This window comes from Nerophis lumbriciformis, linkage group LG30 (genome assembly GCF_033978685.3).
Source record: "Nerophis lumbriciformis linkage group LG30, RoL_Nlum_v2.1, whole genome shotgun sequence".
NCBI lineage: Eukaryota > Metazoa > Chordata > Actinopteri > Syngnathiformes > Syngnathidae > Nerophis > Nerophis lumbriciformis.
Window position 1 is genome coordinate 3,385,043 of NC_084577.2, and position 20,723 is coordinate 3,405,765.

Genomic DNA, 20,723 nt, shown 5'->3' on the forward strand with positions numbered 1-20,723 from the left:
CTTCAAATAAACTTAAAGGCTACTGAAATGCGATTTTCTTATTTAAACGGGGATAGCAGTTCCATTCTATGTGTCATACTTGATCATTTCGCGATATTGCCATATTTTTGCTGAAAGGATTTAGTAGAGAACATCGACGATAAAGTTCGCAACTTTTGGTCGCTGATAAAAAAAAGCCTTGCCTGTACCGGAAGTAGCAGACGAGTAGCGTGACGTCACAGGTTGCGGAGCTCCTCACATCTGCACATTGTTTACAATCATGGCCACCAGCAGCGAGAGCGATTCGGACCGAGAAAGTGACGATTTCCCCATTAATTTGAGCGAGGATGAAAGATTTGTGGATGAGGAAAGTGAGAGTGAAGGACTAGAGGGCAGTGGGAGCGATTCAGATAGGGAAGATGCTGTGATTCAGCTGGGAATGACTAAAACAGTAAATAAACACAAGACATATATATACTCTATTAGCCACAACACAACCAGGCTTATATTTAATATGCCACAAATTAATCCCGCATAACAAACACCTCCAAAATCAATCAATCAATTTCCCCTCCCGTCCATATAACCCGCCAATACAACTCAAACACCTGCACAACACACTCAATCACACAGCCCAAAGTACCGTTCACCTCCCCAAAGTTCATACAGCACATATATTTCCCCAAAGTCCCCAAAGTTACGTACGTGACACGCACATAGCGGCACGCACGTACGGGAAAGTGATCAAATGTTTGGAAGCCGCAGCTGCATGCGTACTCACGGTACCGTGTCTGCGTATCCAACTCAAAGTCCTCCTGGTAAGAGTCTCTGTTGTCCCAGTTCTCCACAGGCCAATGGTAAAGCTTGACTGTCATCTTCCGGGAATGTAAACAATGTGTTTGTGTTGCTGCAGCCGCCCGCAATACACCGCTTCCCACCTACAGCTTTCTTCTTTGCTGTCTCCATTGTTCATTGAACAAATTGCAAAAGATTCACCAACACAGATGTCCAGAATACTGTGGAATTTTACGATGACAACAGACGACTTAATAGCTGGCCACCATGCTGTCCCAAAATGTCCTCTACAATCCGTGACGTCACGCGCAGACGTCATCATACAGAGACGTTTTCAGCAGGATAGTACGCGCGAAATTTAAAATTGCACTTTAGTAAGCTAACCCGGCCGTATTGGCATGTGTTGTAATGTTAAGATTTCATCATTGATATATAAACTATCAGACTGCGTGGTCGGTAGTAGTGGGTTTCAGTAGGCCTTTAAAATGTATAAAAACAACAACTATACTTCAGTAAAATGTATACATACAATACCAGGTAAAATTTTCACTTGTATTGTATTTTATAGTTCTTCTTTAGCATTGTTTTTCTTTGCCGTGTAGCGAGGAAAAATCTTGCAATTGTACTTCCTCATTCTTAGGGTCAATATTGGGTTGCAAAATAAACAAAATAATGTTATCTACATATTTTGTCTTTTGCAATTCATTGAAATTACCTGATCATTTAGAGCAGGGATCCCCAAAAGGGAGTCCGGGGGACAAATTTGGCCCATCGAGTCGTTTCAAGCTCACTAGAAGAGTCATGATCCAATATTGATTTGGATATCAATCCAATATCTGCATATTATACAGTATTTGCTTGCACTTAAACTTTTCGATATAAGCTCTGCACAAGGAGTGTTTACTTGTAAGTAAATGTAAGTACATTTTATTTATATAGCACTCCTCACAGAGAGAGCTCAGAGTGCTTTACATGGTTAGCATACAAATAGTACAAAAACACAAGCATACATCATGATGCAACAACAGAAACATTGCAAGATAAAAGAATAAATATGATAATAAAAAATATATGAAATAATAAAAAACTGCAATTGAATATTACAGGAATGCACACTTAAACAAATGTGCAATATTTTACGGCAAAGCAAAGCTGGTCAGCCAGTTAACATCTAAATGTCCTTCAATAAGCACACAAGGTTGGTCTTTTCTTGTATTTTAGTCAAGTGATTTACAAAAGGTAAACATGGTAAGCAAAAGTCTACTAAGAGCTAGCAGCTACACAATAGCTAAGCACTTAATAGCACACAAGCGAGACATGCGTAATAATTAATTGAACAATATTGCAGTCTAAAACATTGTATGTGTCAATATTAACAAGTATTAAACAATTATAGTTTCATATTACTTACAAAGTCTCCAAGGCAGAAGCGTATTAGAAAGTATCCAGTAACGAACGTCTCTGCATTTTCAACTTACTGCGTCATGAGCTTATTTTAATTCATACTTGCCAACCCTCCCGGATTTTCCGGGAGACTCCCGAAATTCAGCGCCTCTCCCGAAAACCTCCCGGGACAAATTTTCTCCCGAAAATCTCCCGAAATTCAGGCGGACCTGGAGGCCACGCTCCCTCCAGCTCCATGCGGACCTGGAGGGTCCGCATGGAGCAATGTTGTTGTAATATATTGAGTTGGAGGCAATAAACAGGCGAGGGATGAAGTACTGTACGTCTCTTTACTGTAGACTTCAGAATAGACTCACACACTTGACGTCAGGTGCGCAACACCACGTAAATCGTTGGCCAACCAAAAAGTAACCCCAGTACGCTATAGCCAACATTCACCAGGAGATGGCAACAGACAAACATAGATCACTATTACATTCCTCCCCTTTTATAAATGTAGAAGTTACTCAAAAGAAATACCGTATTTTCCGCACTATAAGGCGCACCTAAAAACCACAAATTTTCTCAAAAGCTGACAGTGCGCCTTATAACCCGGTGCGCTTTATATATGGATAAATATTAAGATTCATTTTCATAAAGTTTAGGTCTCGCAACTACGGTAAACAGCCGCCATCTTTTTTCCCCGTAGAAGAGGCGCGCGGTGCATGCTGGGATATGTGACGTTTCATTTCCATTTGTGTGTTTATGTAAAGACCCCAAAATGGCTCCTATTAAGTGTGTTGTCTGTCTAATTATAAATAATGCAGACGAGGCGTGTTAACTGAGTTCTCAACGTTTTCTCACAGCGTGCTCATAACCACATTCTAACTGCCAGCATACAACGCTTCTCAGGGCTACCGCGCATGCTCGTAACTATCGTTGCATGCTGGGTAGTGTAGTTGTTATATTTGCTAGCTCATAACAGCACATTGAGAGACACGCTTACGCGCTTAATTCAATACTCGCCGTCATTCCGGGTGGATTGACAAAAGACCTCCAGCCGCTAGATATTGGTGTCAACAGGGCATTCGAAGCTAGACTGCTAACTGCGTGGGAACAATGGCTGACAGAAGGCGAACACACCTTCACTAAGACGAGGAGGCAGCGCCAGACGACGCCAACATCTGCCAGTGGATCGTAAATTTGCCCAACTTTTCATTTCGGACACCGAAGACGAAGGATTTACGAATGAAGAATAACTTCAGAAAGTGAGCGCTATGTTTATTTTGTGTGTTGTGACATTAACGTTCGAGCAACATTATGTTGCTATTGCTCTGCACTATTTTGAATTTTACTATGTTTGTGATTGCACATTTGCGTACATTTTGGGAGTGAACAGAGTTGTTAGAACGCTGGTTTTTAATATATTATTAAAGTTTGACTGACTTATCTGACTGTTTTTTTGACATTCCCTTTAGCGCAGCGTAGGCGCGGCTTATAGTCCGGGGCGGCTTATTGGTGGACAAAGTTATGAAATATGCCATTCATTGAAGGTGCGGCTAATAATCCGGTGCGCCTTATAGTGCGGAAAATACGGTAAACAACCCAACCAAAAAATGCAGCAGCTCAATTAAAAAACTGTACTTAAGCCACATTCTTTTTTTTTTTTAGTACTGAACTCTTAACCCTCATTTGTAAACAACAACATGCTTATTATACAAACAGTAGTTGTACATCTTTAACACAAATTTTTATACTGTCTTCAGAGATTCTGTTTTTTTGGTGGTACTCTAAACCTTTCTGGGTACCTGCGGATCACTGGTGGGGTTTTTGTTGTGGGTGATCTGGGTTCTGATGATGGCAACTCAGCAGCCCTTGAATCTGGTTCAATAATTAGACTAGTTTGTGTCTGACTCACTGATGGAACTGATGATGGAACTGAAACAGCACTGTCCAGTTGTACTGATGGCACATTTTCTGCAACTGGTGGAGACGAGATAACTGGCAGTCTCTCCATGTTTTCTCGCCATGGTAACATGTGATCCACATGCACTGTGCGCTGTCTCTGTCCCTTTTGATATGTATATATATATATACATATATGAAAATACTTCACTTTCAGTGAATTCTAGCTATATATATATATATATATATATAAATATATATACTGTATATATATATGAAATACTTGACTTGGTGAATTCTAGCTGTAAATATACTCCTCCCCTCTTAGCCACGCCCCCAACCACGCCCCCGCCCCACCCCGACCACGCCCCCCCACCCCCCACCTCCCGAAATCGGAGGTCTCAAGGTTGGCAAGTATGTTTTAATTAATTATTGTGGCCACCATATTACCACTCCACTTCAATTGAAAGATAGAATAAGTCAATTCCATAGTGTTAATAATGAATTGGTTAGTATTTTTCATACCTACCATTATTCTCCGAGTAATTCCATGTGTTTAAGCATTTTCTAGCATTACACACTACAAAAACCTACTTGTGGTTAGAGTGTCCGCCCTGAGACTGGAAGGTTGTGAGTTCAAACCCCTGCCGAGTCATACCAAAGTCTATAAAAATGGGACTCATTGCCTCCCTGCTTGGCACTCAACATCAAGGGTTAGAATTGGGGGTTAAATCACCAAATGATTCCCGAGCGCAGCCACCGCTGCTGCTCACTGCTCCCCTCACCTCCCAGCGTTTGAACATGGGGATGGGTCAAATGCAGAGGATAATTTCACCACACATAGTGTGTGTGTGTGACTATCATTGGGACTTTAACTTTAACTTTAAAGAGTGGGGAAAAAAGTAGTCCAGTAAATACGGTATTTAAAATTTTGTGAGTACATATTTAAATGGTAACACTTTATTATGGGGAACATATTCACCATTAACTAGTTCCTTATTAAAGTAAAAAAGACTTCATTTAGAGTTATTTGGACACTAAGGGAACATATAAGGGTTAGGATTACTAATAAGCAATAAGAGTTAGGGTTAGTTAACTCTTAGTTAATGGCTTACTGGTTGTATAATAAGGCCATGCAGAATAAGGCATTAATAAGTACTTAATAATGACTAATTAAGAGCCAATATGTTACTAATTTGCATGTTAATAAGCAACTAATTAATGGTGAATATGTGTTTCCCATAATAAAGTGTTACCCATTAAAGGAGTTGTTTTGATCAACAAAAACCTTTTGAATTGGAATATAGTTTTCTCGGTTGTTTACTCTTTGCAGGTTTAATTATAAGTGCATGTAGAAAAGCAACTATTGAGAGTGTTTGACCTCAAAAAGTCACGCAGGAAGATACGTGCTGCCTACGTCCATGGGACTAAGGATACGCAGTGTAGGATAGAAATTGAGCTCAGTTTTTATTTACATTTGGTTTTCTGCGATGAATTTCTTTTTCAAATTTCCGTGAAAAGTGCTAATGTGAATGTAGAAAATTGACTTAGTCACGCAAACCTTCGATATTTTACTTGCAGGTGTGGTGCAGCACTTACGTAACGGACAACTCCTCCACCAAGCCTACCAGCACCACCGCCTTGTCCCCTCCAACTGGTCACCTCGCCAGGTGTGGGTAGAAACTACAGGCAAGAGCCGCACTCTTCAGAGCGCACTTGCCTTCCTCTACGGCTTCATCCCAGAATTCGACTGGAAGAAACTGACCGTGCGTCACCAGTGGAGCACTCTGTTCTGCGGCTCCGCCTGCGACTGCCCCGCCAGGAGCCGATACCTGGAGGAGGAGCAGAGAAGGCAGTATCGTCTCCGGGTGGCCGATGCAGAACTCGACAGAACCTACGCCGACATGGCACGCGCTTTGGGTATTCCCACACGCAATCTCAGAGCCGCAAACCCGATAGACCCCCTGCTGTGCCACCTGTGCCACAACCTTCCTTTCCCATGCGCGTCCGTGGAAGACGGTAGCGCAGGCGGGTGTCTAACAACAACTCAGTTCGCCGTGATTCGACGGCAACAGCTGGATGACGAGGTGGATCGGAGAAGAGCGGGACTCTATCGTAAGTACGCCATCCTGGCTATGTACCCCTACCTCAACAAAACCGCCGCCAAAATGGAGCGCCTTGCCAAGGCAGGTAAACAAGCGGCGAAAGCGGGAGGAGACGACGTGTTCACCCTCTCCTCCGCCCACGACGTGACCATGGCGCCTTTGCTGAGCGCCCTCGGTCTGGAGGAAGCCAGGTTCCCGCCATTTGCCGCAAGACTGGTGTTTGAATTGTGGAAGAGCCCCTTAGGGACTCAGGCAGAGAAGAAGAGGGTTCTCAGAGGTGAGAAGCTAAAAGTAAGAAACGGAGGATATTTCATCAGGTTGCTGTACAATGGAGAGGATGTGACTTTCCACACCGCTTTCTGCAGCTCCATAGTCCGCCGCGCCAGCCAGCCACTCTGTCCTCTGAAGAACTTCCTGTCTTTCGTCAGGAAAGACGTGTTCGTTGTTGTCAATGCTACGTCCTACCAGGAGGCCTGCTTTAGGCACTGAAAGATAGCCTGTCTTTACACTTTTGTTTTGTTGTCTGCTAGTGTGGTGTCATATGAATACAGTGCTACCTTGGTTCTCGTACGCCCCCGTTTTGACAAAATGGTAAATGGGGTATACTTGTATAGCGCTTTTCTACCTTCAAGGTACTCAAAAGCGCTTTGACACTATTTCCACATTCACCCATTCACTCACACATTCACGCACTGATGGCGGGAGCTGCCATGCAAGGCCCTAACCACGACCCATCAGGAGCAAGGGTGAAGTATCTTGCTCAAGGACACAACAGACATGACGAGGTTGGCTGAAGGTGGGTATCGAACCAGGAACCTTCAGGTTGCTGGCACGGCCATTTTCCCAACACCGCCACGCCGTCCCCCTAAGTACCCAAACAAAGAATCTTACGCGTCTGTGACTCGGTCTGTGTACGTTTTTACAAGTACGACAGCAAAATAAGCTACAGTGGGTCATAAAAAAGGTTGCAAATAGCAGCACTTTGATAAAAAAAAAAGTTAGAAACATGGAGTGGAAGAAAAAACATGTAGTGTCATCCCTTCCTCTCAATTCAATGAAGGTAAAAAATGATGTACAGTCATGGTCAAAAGTTTACATACACTTGTTAAGAACATAATGTCATAGCTGTCTTGAGTTTCCAATAATTTCTACAACTCTTATTTTTTTGTGATAGAGTGATTGGAGCACATACTTGTTGGTCACAAAAAACATTCATGAAGTTTGGTTCTTTTATGAATTTATTATGGGTCTGCTGACCAAATCTGCCAGGTCAAAAGTATACATACAGCAATGTTAATATTTGGTTACATGTCCCTTGGCAAGTTTCATTGCAATAAGGCGCTTTTGGTAGCCATCCACAAGTTTTTGACCATTCCTCTTGACCAAATTGGTGCAGTTCAGCTAAATTTGTTTGGTTTTCTGACATGGACTTTGTTTCTTCAGCATTGTCCACACGTTTAAGTCAGGACTTTGGGAAGGCCATTCTAAAACCTTAATTCTAGCCTGATTAGTGCTGAAGAATTTGGAGGTAATCCTCCTTTTTCATTGTCCCACTTAAAGCACCAGTTCCATTGTCAGCAAAACAGGCCCAGAGCATAACACTACCACCACCATGCTTTACGGTAGGAATGGTGTCCCTGGGATTAAAGGCCTCACCTTTTCTCCTCCAAACATTGTTGGGTATTGTGGCCAAACAGCTCAATTTTTGTTTCATCTGATATCACATGGACAAAGATAAGACCTTCTGGAGGAAAGTTCTGTGGTCAGATGAAAAAAAAATAAAAATAATAATAATTAATATATTATTATATTATAGAACTGATAATGTTTTTTTAGTGACCAAAGTGACACACTTTTATAAAACTCATCATACTCAATTTATAATTTTCTAGTATTATCATAAATCTGATGTATTGAATTTTTGGTATTGAATGCTACATACGATATTTTTAAACAAAATAAAGTGGCTAGTGCACAATAACCAAACAAAAACAACAACTACTATTGGCTTATCCAGAGACTTACTCCCAGACTTTGTAAACAGTAACAAAACCGATCAAAAAAACATAAAATAAAAAAAAGATTTAGAAATAATACAAATAATAAAAAGAAAAAAATCAATCTAATTACTTTAGTATGTTTTATATACTGATACTATACTAGGTATCGGTGGTATTTACATCTGAATCAATCACCTCTGCTGCACATTGAAGCTTTAGCAGTTAGCTTCTTGTGTTGTCCTGCTTGGTGTGTGTTTGTATCATGCTTAGCCATTCATTTTTCAAAAGTCCTCCAGTGATAATGGTACGTGGAAGAAAATGTGTTTATTTTCTGCCATAGTAGTGAGGATTAATGTCTTGTGGACAGGCGATGCGTCCGTTGCAGCTTGCTTTCAAATTCCAGCAAGTGTCCTGGATAGGCAGGCGCAGGCACCCCCTGGAATTAACATTTAACATCTAACCTCTTGCATGATCGGGATTGAAAACTATAATTCTCTATCAAATGTTCACATTATTTCTTACAGGTAAAATTGATTGGTACCATTTAAAACCTTTTGGAACAGATTCCTAACTGAAACCGAGGTACCACTGTATGTATTTCCACTCAGATATCTAGTGGTAAACGCTTCAAACATGTCAATGGGTATATTGTTTACAATCAATTCACTAACAACTCTACTTTGTTTTTACTTGTGACATTGTTATGGAGCTGCAGGTGTTATTACCAAGAAGGTTGAGTTTCTTAAATACAGTAATATACATTACAGTGTCAGTTGTCAAACATAAATGTAACATAGAACATCAAGGTAGTCGCACTAAGACACTTTATTCTTACATTGTACCAGTCATTCTGTACATTCTAGGAAATTGTCATTTTACAAATATTCTTGCAAAAAAGTCAAAACTATGCTGGATTAAACAGTTTGTCAAATTTTTGTGTGCATTTTTGTAGACATTTTCAGTCCTGGTTGCAATTCTGCTCACTGAACTGTGCGGATATGACAAACATCGTCATATAACCGTAAAAAAACTAACTTTTACATCCATCACAAGGGATGGTGGGAAAAATGCAGAACACTTTCCACACTTATCCATGTTTGGCACATTTTAGCTGCTTGATATTTCTGATTGATTACAAAACTTTAGGAAGGTCTTCGTGGAAGTAAACAAGGTAGGAGTTGAAGTTTCCCATACTCCTGATAACCAATTATAATATATATGAATTATATATCCATCCATTATATATCTATTATATTATTATATGTGCACATGTATAGCCTTTATATATTTGTGTGTGTATATATATATATATGTATATATATGCACAATAAGGAGGCACTTGAAGAAAAATGGGCTGCATGGTCGAGTGGCCAAAAAGTTCAATTTTGGTCTCATCATTCCAAATTACTTTGTTCCAGAAGTTTTGAGGCTTGTCTCTGTGCTGTTTGGCGTAATGTAAGCGGGATACTTTGTGACATTTGCGCAGAAATTGCTTTCTTCTGGCGACTCGACCATGCAGCACATTTTTCTTCAAATGCCTCCTTATTGTGCATCTTGAAACAGCCACACCACAATTTTTCAGAGAGTCCTGTATTTCAGCTGAACTTATTTGTGGATTTTTCTTTGCATCTCGAACAATTTTCCTGGCAGTTGTGGCTGAAATCTTTGCTGGTCTACCTGAATTCCTCATTTTCCACTTCTTAATCAGCGTTTGAACACTGCTGGTTGGCATTCTCAATTCCTTGGATATCTTTTTATACCCCTTTCCTGTTTTATGCAGTTCAATTACCTTTTCTCGCAGATCCATTGACAATTCGTTTGCATTCCCCATGACTCAGAATCCAGAAACATCTGTGCAGCACTGGATGAAAGATGCAATGGTCTGTCAGAAGCCCAGAAACTCACTGACCTTTTATACCCACACATTAATTACAAACAAACAGGTCACAGGTGAGGATTGGAACCTTGATTAGCCATTCAAACCTGTTTGTGTCAACTTTTCAGATCAAAGTCACTGGGGTATGTAAACTTTTGATCAGGGTCATTTGGGTACTTTCTTTTGTCATTTTGATTTAAAAAGAGACAGTTGTTTGCCAATAAATAGCTTCACACAACCATTAAGCATGAGTGGAAGAAAGGTTGTGTTATCATTCATATTTGTTTATATTTATATAGTATGAAAGAGATTCATTTGGCCCCATTCATTGCGGTTTACCTGACATGTGAAACATGACGAATTGGGGGGTGCACTATCCACTTTAGGTGCCAGAGTGTTGATTAAGCACTTTGAGTAAAACACTATAAATATAATCCATCATCATCATCATACTTTAAAATGTGTTTTGTGGCAATTCCAACTTTGACCACAGCGTCAGTTGCTATGAAGAGTGGCGCTTTCCATCATTTTCAGCAGACTGCATTGCAAAATGATGAACGGCCATCTTCCTCTCATGTGAGATCCACCCAGAAATGGGGCCATATGAACACTTCCCTACTGTAAAATTAAAATCAAACGCAATTTTATTTTATTTTTTAAATATATATTTATTCCTTCATTTGATAGGAAACATACAGGCAATAAGAAACAAGACCCTTTTTTCCTTTTAATTAAAAAAAAAAATTAGAAAATGGAGCCCATTTTAAAAAGTTGAAATACTTCATTTCGACATAAACAATAATAACACAAATGTGTCTTGAAAGATACATAACATTTACAAAATACATAAAAAGAATGCATGTTTATAAACATTTGGACACCCCTGCCTCAATGCATCTGTTAAATGTCCACCAGATGGCACTCGAGGTCCATTTTATTCCAAGCTCATCTATCTATCAGCTCTGCTACAGCAAAGTTTCACTGTAAATCTCCTGTAGATTTTAACCAAATTGTGAGATGCCAATTGACCAAGGGAGCTTTCAAAAAAAAATAAAAAAAATTAATGTGTATTTGCATGACTGGATTTTTTTTTCGGGACCAAAATGAGACCGAAGTTGCAGAGCTAAAGCTGCGAAACTACTTGAACCAGAAGATGTTTGCACAGTTGACAGCTTCAGTGCATCGACCCAGACTTCATGCAAACTTGTTAAGTATGCAAATATATTCCAGAAACTTTCTCCCAGGCCTTTCCCAGTTTTTATCCTCTAACGCCAGCGTTGTTAATGATAGGAGCGGTCATTTTTCCGCTTGACAAAACTCATCCCACTGTCGTCCCGGCCTCCCTGACCAACGCCTCTCCCTCCAGGCCCCTGACCCCCTTCTGCCACCCACGGCTCTGATGTCATCCTAAAGCAGAGCGCCATCCTTTCACCGCAACTCGCTTAATCTTTTGATGTTGTCACAGCGCCTCTGGCTTTGGCTCATGCACCGGGACACATGAAGGTGAACGTGTTGGGCGTGTCTGCTGTTTGTTTGACTGCAAAACCACAAATACAAATTCCCAAATATACACTATATTGCCAAAAGTATTTGGCCACCCATCCAAATGAAGAGAATCAGGTGTCCTAATCACTTGGCCCGGTGTATAAAATCAAGCACTTAGGCATGGAGACTGTTTCTACAAACATTTGTGAAAGAATGGGCCGCTCTCAGTGATTTCCAGCGTGGAACTGTCATAGGATGCCACCTGTGCAACAAATCCAGTCGTGAAATTTCCTCGCTCCTAAATATTCCAAAGTCAACTTTATTATAAGAAAAGTGAAAAGTTTGGGAACAACAGCAACTCAGCCACCAAGTGGTAGGCCACGTAAACTGACAGAGAGGGGTCAGCGGATGCTGAAGCGCATAGTGCAAAGACTTTCTGCACGGTCAGTTGCTACAGAGCTCCAAACTTCATGTGACCTTCCAATTAGCCCACGTGCAGTACGCAGAGAGCTTCGTGGAATGGGTTTCCATGGCCGAGCAGCTGCATCTAAGCCATACATTACCAAGTCCAATGCAAAGCGGGGGATGCAGTGGTGTAAAGCACGTCGCCACTGAACTCTAGAGCAGTGGAGACGCCTTCTCTGGACTGATGAGTTATGCTTTTCCATCTGGCAAACTGATGGACCAGTCTGGATTTGGATGTTGCCAGGAGAACGGTACATTTTGGACTGCATTGTGCCCATCCATCCATCCATCCATCCATCTTCTTCCGCTTATCCGAGGTCGGGTCGCGGGGGCAGCAGCCTAAGCAGGGAAGCCCAGACTTCCCTCTCCCCAGCCACTTCGTCCAGCTCTTCCTGTGGGACCCCGAGGCGTTCCCAGGCCAGCCGGGAGACATAGTCTTCCCAATGTGTCCTGGGTCTTCCCCGCGGCCTCCTACCAGTCGGACGTGCCCTAAACACCTCCCTAGGGAGGCGTTCGGGTGGCATCCTGACCAGATGCCCGAACCACCTCATCTGGCTCCTCTCGATGTGGAGGAGCAGCGGCTTTACTTTGAGCTCCTCCCGGATGGCAGAGCTTCTCACCCTATCTCTAAGGGAGAGCCCCGCCACCCGGCGGAGGAAACTCATTTCGGCCGCTTGTACCCGTGATCTTGTCCTTTCGGTCATAACCCAAAGCTCATGACCATAGGTGAGGATGGGAACGTAGATCGACCGGTAAATTGAGAGCTTTGCCTTCCGGCTCAGCTCCTTCTTCACCACAACGGATCGATACAGCGTCCGCATTACTGAAGACGCCGCACCGATCCGCCTGTCAATCTCACGATCCACTCTTCTCTCACTCGTGAACAAGACTCCGAGGTACTTGAACTCCTCCACTTGGGGCAAGATCTCTTCCCCAACCCGGAGATGGCACTCCACCCTTTTCCGGGCGAGAACCATGGACTCGGACTTGGAGGTGCTGATTCTCATCCCAGTCGCTTCACACTCAGCTGCGAACCGATCCAGTGAGAGCTGAAGATCCTGGCCAGATGAAGCCATCAGGACCACATCATCTGCAAAAAGCAGAGACCTAATCCTGCAGCCACCAAACCAGATCCCCTCAACGCCTTGACTGCGCCTAGAAATTCTGTCCATAAAAGTTATGAACAGCATTGTGCCGAGTGTGAAATTTGGTAGAGGAGGAATTATGGTGTGGGGTTGTTTTTCAGGAGTTAGTTCCAGTGAAAGGAACTTTGAATGCTCCAGGATACCAAAACATTTTGGACAATTCCATGGGATGGCACTTCAACTTCATATGTGAGTGAAGGCAGGTGGGCAAATACTTTTGTCAATATAGTGTATGTCCCTGAGGTCTCTGGAAAATAAACACTGGTAGGGCGTATATTTTCGACAATATTAGGTACACTGCTGCACAAGTTGTCAAGACCAGTGGTTCTCAAACCGTGTAACCATATTGGTACACCAAATAAGCACTTAACCGTTGGAGGGACCGGGGACCCTTAAGGGTCCCATTATTGTCTTTAAAGATGACATCATCCAACGGAATGCTTATTTTAAAGGTTAGCAGGATTAAATATGGCCACAGGAGTTGTTAAGAAATTAATCTGAAAATTTGCACTGCCCGTTATTTTTAGCATGAGTATACCTTGGAGTTCCCCGGGACCCTTTAGTCCCCCATTGACTCCCTTTTATGATGGACATTTTTGAATCTAAGCATGTACAGTCGTGGTCAAAAGTTTACATACACTTGTAAAGAACATAATGTCACAGCTGTCTTGAGTTTCCAATAATTTCTATAACTCTTATTTTTTTGTGATTGGAGCACATACTTGTTGGTCACAAAAAACATTCATGAAGTTTGGTTCTTTTATGAATGTATTATGGGTCTACTGAAAATGTGACCAAATCTGCTGGGTCAAAAGTATACATACAGCAATGTTAATATTTGGTTACATGTCCCTTGGCAAGTTTCACTGCAATAAGGCACTTTTGGTAGCCATCCACAAGCTTCTGGCAAGCTTCTGGTCGAGTTTTTGACCACTCCTCTTGACAAAATTGGTGCAGTTCAGCTAAATTTTTTGGTTTTCTGACATGGACTTGTTTCTTCAGCATTGTCCTCCCGTTTAAGTCAGGACTTTGAAAAGGCCATTCTAAAACCTTAATTCTAGCCTGATTTAGTCATTCCTTTACCACTTTTGACGTGTGTTTGGGGTCATTGTCCTGTTGGAACGCCCAACTGCGCCTAAGACCCAACCTCCGGGCTGATGATTTTAGGTTGTCCTGAAGAATTTAGAGGTAATCCTCCTTTTTCATTGACTCCTTTACTCTCTGTAAAGCACCAGTTCCATTGGCAGCAAAACAGGCCCAGAGCGTAATACTACCACCACCATGCTTGACGGTAGGAATGGTGTCCTTGGGATTAAAGGCCTCATCCTTTCTCCTCCAAACATATTGCTGGGTATTGTGGCCAAACAGCTCAATTTTTGTTTCATCTGACCACTTCACTTTCCTCCAGAAGGTCATACCTCTGTCCATGTGATGTCAGATCACTGGAGGACTGGAGGAATAGGCAAACATTTGACTCAAGGACCAAGAGAGCAGCAGGAGAAGCGCGATGTACGGTCGCCCCTCGCCACATCATGCTTTGAATATTGCGGTTTCACCTCAGTGTGGAATTTTTTTGTTAAAATTAGTTTTCAAGCATATTGAACAACATTTTAAGCCTAAATTGAGCTTTTTCAAGCATAAAAAAACCGGTTCCATAAACTAAAAATAGTAATACTACAGTCGTATTATCGTATTATTGTATTATCAGAATCAGAATCAGAATCAGCTTTATTGTCATTACGCAAGGTAACGAGATTGAGGCCATTCCATACAGTGCGATGTGTGCATGCTAGAAAAACAATGTGCAAATATATAAAAATTTAAAAAATGTAGAAGTGCAATGAATATGGTGTGAAATGAATATATACATGAAAAAACAAAACAAAAACAGGGTGGTTGGTGGAATGGGTTATTGCACCGAAGAGAAGGCAGTTATGAGGGACAATGGGGCAGTCCGTTCAGGATGGTTATGGCCCTGGGGAAGAAGCTGTTCTTTAGCCTGTTTGTTTTGGTTTTAATGCACCTGTAGCGCTTCCCAGAGGGCAGCAGGTGGAACAGGTCAGAGCCAGGGTGGGTGCTGTCCTTGATGATGGCACTGGCTCTGTTGAGGCAGCGGGAGGTGTAGATGTCCGTCAGAGAGGGGAGAGGGCGGCCGATGATCTTCTGAGCCGTCTTGACCACTCTTTGCAGCCTCTCCCTGTCTGCTGCAGTGCAGCTGCCGTACCATACCGTAATACAGTAGGTCAGCAGGCTCTCGATGGACGAGCGGTAGAAGGTCAGCAGCAGGTCAGGCTTCAGGTTGTACTTCCCGAGGACTCTAAGGAAGTGTAGCCGCTGCTGAGCCTTCTTGATGATTGATGTGGTGTTGACTGTCCAGGAGAAGTCATTAGAGATGTGGACTCCAAGGTACCTGAAGGTGTGGACCCTCTCTACACGCTCGCCGTTGATGTAGAGGGGGGCAGGGTCGGTGCTGCTCCTCCTGAAGTCGACGATGATCTCTCTGGTCTTGCTGGTGTTGAGAGCGAGGTTGTTCTCCGAAGACCAGGCCGTCAGCTTCAGGACCTCCTCTCTGTAGGCAGCCTCGTCACCCCTGGAGATGAGCCCGACCACTGTGGTATCGTCGGCAAACTTGACGGTAAGGTTGTCACTGTGGGCCGGACTGCAGTCATGGGTGTAAAGGCAGTAGAGGAGGGGGCTCAGCACACAGCCCTGTGGGGAGCCGATGCTCAGCGTGCGGGAGGATGAGAGGTGCGGGCCAAGTCTCACATTCTGGGGTCGGTCCGTTAGGAAGTCCCTTATCCAGGCGTTTGTGAGAGGGGGGAGGCCAAGAGTGTCCAGTTTATTGCAGAGTCTGTCCGGGATTATTGTATTGAAGGCAGAGCTATAGTCCACAGAGAGCATCCGGACGTAGCTCTGCTGCTGCTCCAGGTGGTTCAGAGCAGAGTGGAGAGCAACAGCGATGGCGTCCTCTGTGGACCTGTTCGCCCGGTATGCGAACTGGTGGGGGTCGAAGTCTGGAGGGATATGGTCCTTGATGTGCTGGAGAACAAGTCGCTCGAAGCACTTCATGATTACCGGAGTGAGGGCCACTGGTCGGTAATCATTCAGGCTGGTGATGGGAGACTTCTTCGGCACCGGGATTATTGTAGATGACTTCAGGCAGGATGGGCTGACTGCCTGAGCCAGGGAGAGGTTGAAGATCCTGGTGAGGGGGGGAGCGAGCTGGTGGGCGCACGTCCTGAGCACCTTTCCAGGTACTCCGTCTGGTCCGGTAGCCTTCCTGGGGTTCACAGCCAGGAGCACTCGTCTGACACTGTGCTCCTGTACAGTGAGTGGAGTGGCGCCGGAGCCCGGTGGGGGCGGGGGCAGGGCTTGTGATTTAGGGCTATATAAATAAACATTGATTGATTGATTGATCGTATTGGCCAGTGAAGAAGACTAAACCAATGACAACGCACTGGTCAGTATTGTGGCCACTGATTGGCTCAGACTCAGGCACTTATTTCATGTCTAAAAGGGCTGAAACATGTATTTAAAGCGCTCATAAACAGTTTTTTATGCTTTAGGTATGAAACTATTTGAATATTAATTAGTGATTCTTACTTCATGGCAGTTTGTTTATTGCGGTCAATTAACAGCAAAAAGCAAATATCTAAAAGCTAATATCCATGAATTGAATAGCTCACATTTTCCTGCATTATGGATTTATTTTTGGAGGGTAAAATCCCTTAATCCAAAGTTTGAGTTTAAATTCAAATTAGTATTGTTTGGGACATGATGCAACACCCTACAACATTTTAGACAACACTCCTGTTTAATATTTTTGTCCATTTATTATGTAAAAAGCATCAGCTGTTTGTGCAAAGTGAAATAAATGTTACAAACACAAGCAGTCAAAACGAGAAAACATAAATCCACTCTGACATTCCATGCAAGGTATGAACTAAAAGTGTGAAAACTGCCATGCAAGGTAAAATATAATATCCTATAAAATGTAAACTATTCGGCATATGAGGAGCTTTTAAAAAGCGATGATGAGGCGCTTTAAGCTTAAATAGTGTGTGTGGATATGCAAGATGTGGGTCAGCTAATTGGGGTCTACAATACGTGTGTGTGTGTGTGTGTGTGTGTGTGTGTGTGTGTGTGTGTGTGTGTGTGTGTGTGTGTGTTCTGGCAACTTAATGGGGACATCGCTCTGTTTACACAGTCACCTTTAGGGGACCTCTGACGGTATGGGGACAACAAAAACAGGTCCCCTAAAGGGAAACCTTTTTAAATGATGGTCAGATCCATTCTGAAGATACCTAAGTGATTTTTAAGTTTTGGTCCATAAAACATGTTTACTGGTTAGTTTGAGTGTGAGACATTTGCACAGCAGCCCCCTCATCGGGCTGTAGCTGGTACATGTAAGTGGTGAAACTTCCTGTAAGAGAACAGCTGTAGTGCTGTATTCTGAGGACCATGTCATATTTAATTTTTTTTTTTTTTTTTTTAAATGGTCCTCAGTAGTCACGTACAAATTTGTGTGAATTATGCAAAATTATTGAAATTTGGTCCCCATGAACCATAATAACTCTTTTTCCGCAGGGTCCCCGGTAAGAATGATCAGCACATTACTTCATCAATCCAGAGATTTAAAGACGTGTATGAGCTAACTGGGCACTGGCCATTTTACCCAATTTTTTTTTATGCCTCCACAACCTGTAGAAAGGGTGGTCCCCACAAGTGATGATCAAAAACTTGGTCCCCATTCCAAATGATAACCAGTATGTATGTGTGTGTGACTGTGTTGCTGATGTGCTTTTCAGATGTCAGACTTTTATTAAGCCCTTCACTTGAGGGAACAATCACATTGACCGGAATGTGTGTAGTGTAATTAGCCTACTTACATTATCTAATCAAGATCTGATCCAATACAAAAATTGGATTAAAATGTCTTCCAATATTTATTTTTTTAAAACTTTTTTATTGATGTATTAATGACACAAATGCACTGCAACCAATTAAGGCGGTTTCTCTGATACATTAGGAAGGGGATTCATATGGCCCCATTAGTCGCGGTTTACCTAACACGTGAAACGTGACAATTTGGGTGGTGCACTATCCACTTGAGCCGCCAGATTTCTTAAAATGTGTTTCCCGTCAATTCCAACTTTGTCCACAGCGTCAGTTCCTATGTAGGGTGGCACTTTCCATCATTTTCAGCATACTGCATTGCAAAATGATTACCCCCTTCCTCTCACGCGAGATCCACCCAGAATGGGACCATATATATCCCTTCCCTACTCTCTGATGCAAGGCAGTTGTAAATCACTGCACATTTCATTTACAATATAAATGCCATCATTTTACAGAACACAGCGTCAACAGATGTCAACTGTGGAGGTTGAAGATGATGATGAGAGAGCACCAAAACATGAACGGAGGATCAAGTGGGACAATCCGGCCTCAGTCGCTGTGCTTGAAATAAAAGCTCCACTGATTGCAGAGAGGTTGCAGGTGTGCCTCGTTGCCCCGCCCTGCATTGGAAGCGGAAACACATGGGCCTGATCTACAAACATCCAAATACCAAGCGCTAAACAGCATGTGCAAACTATGACATTGCATGTATTATTAGTGGGCGTGTTGTGTGTGATCTACTAAGACAGTCTGCGCAATTAATAAGTGCAAAAGTGGTGCAAACCTCCTTATTTAAATGTGGATTTTACGTGCACTGCTATTGTGTCCAGGGAAACACTCATTTCCTTCCACATTTATGGCATCGTATAGTCCAACGGTCCAACAGGTGCTGTTTTGTCATGTTGTGGAATACCCAGCACACAAATACAAACCCCGTTTCCACATGAGTTGGGAAATTGTGTTAGATGTAAATATAAACGGAATACAATGATTTGCAATTCATTTTCAACCCCTATTCAGTTGAATATGCTACAAAGACAACATATTTGATGTTCAAACTCATAAACATTTTTTTTTTTGCAAATAATCATCCATCCATCCATCCATCCATCCATCTTCTTCCGCTTATCCGAGGTCGGGTCGCGGGGGCAGCAGCCTAAGCAGGGAAGCCCAGACTTCCCTCTCCCCAGCCACTTCGTCCAGCTCCTCCCGGGGGATCCCGAGGCGTTCCCAGGCCAGCCGGGAGACATAGTCTTCCCAACGTGTCCTGGGTCTTCCTCGTGGCCTCCTACCGGTCGGACATGCCCTAAACACCTCCTTAGGGAGGCGCTCGGGTGGCATCCTGACCAGATGCCCGAACCACCTCATCTGGCTCCTCTCGATGCGGAGGAGCAGCGGCTTTACTTTGAGCTCCCCCCGGATGACAGAGCTTCTCACCCTATCTCTAAGGGAGAGCCCCGCCACCCGGCGGAGGAAACTCATTTCGGCCGCTTGTACCCGTGATCTTGTCCTTTCGGTCATAACCCAAAGCTCATGACCATAGGTGAGGATGGGAACGTAGATCGACCGGTAAATTGAGAGCTTTGCCTTCCGGCTCAGCTCCTTCTTCACCACAACGGATCGATACAGCGTCCGCATTACTGAAGACGCCGCACCGATTCGCCTGTCGATCTCACGATCCACTCTTCCCTCACTCGTGAACAAGACTCCAAGGTACTTGAACTCCTCCACTTGGGGCAAGATCTCCTCCCCAACCCGGAGATGGCACTCCACCCTTTTCCGGGCGAGAACCATGGACTCGGACTTGGAGGTGCTGATTCTCATCCCAGTCGCTTCACACTCAGCTGCGAAGCGATCCAGTGAGAGCTGAAGATCCTGGCCAGATGAAGCCATCAGGACCAAATCATCTGCAAAAAGCAGAGACCTAATCCTGCAGCCACCAAACCGGATCCCCTCAACGCCTTGACTGCGCCTAGAAATTCTGTCCATAAAAGTTATGAACAGAATCGGTGACAAAGGGCAGCCTTGGCGGAGTCCAACCCTCACCGGAAACGTGTCCGACTTACTGCCGGCAATGCGAACCAAGCTCTGACACTGATCATACAGGGAGCGGACCGCCACAATCAGACAGTCCGAAACCCCATACTCTCTGAGCACTCCCCACAGGACTTCCCGAGGGACACGGTCGAATGCCTTCTCCAAGTCCACAAAGCACATGTAGACTGGTTGGGCAAACTCCCATGCACCCTCAAGGACCCTGCCGAGAGTATAGAGCTGGTCCACAGTTCCACGACCAGGACGAAAACCACACTGTTCCTCCTGAATCCGAGGTTCGACTATCCGGCGTAGCCTCCTCTCCAGTACACCTGAATAGACCTTACCGGGAAGGCTGAGGAGTGTGATCCCACGATAGTTAGAACACACCCTCCGGTTCCCCTTTTTAAAGAGAGGAACCACCACCCCGGTCTGCCAATCCAGAGGTACTGCCCCCGATGTCCACGCGATGCTGCAGAGTCTTGTCAACCAAGACAGCCCTACAGCATCCAGAGCCTTAAGGAACTCCGGGCGGATCTCATCCACCCCCGGGGCCTTGCCACCGAGGAGCTTTTTAACTACCTCAGCAACCTCAGCCCCAGAAATAGGAGAGCCCACCACAGATTCCCCAGGCACTGCTTCCTCATAGGAA

At 43.7% G+C, this 20,723-nt stretch overlaps 1 protein-coding gene across 2 annotated transcripts in view; it reads left to right on the forward strand.

Annotated features, from left to right (window-relative positions):
• pxylp1 (2-phosphoxylose phosphatase 1) overlaps positions 1 to 9,098 on the forward strand; it is a 73,468-nt gene extending 64,370 nt beyond the window's left edge. For both annotated transcript variants that reach the window (XM_061925379.2, XM_072911943.1), the window contains one exon: positions 5,644 to 9,098. In XM_061925379.2, the coding sequence (XP_061781363.1) occupies positions 5,644 to 6,656 (1,013 nt within the window). In that variant the 3' untranslated portion in view covers positions 6,657 to 9,098. The remainder of the gene's footprint in view (positions 1 to 5,643) is intronic.
• Positions 9,099 to 20,723: the final 11,625 nt, after the last annotated feature.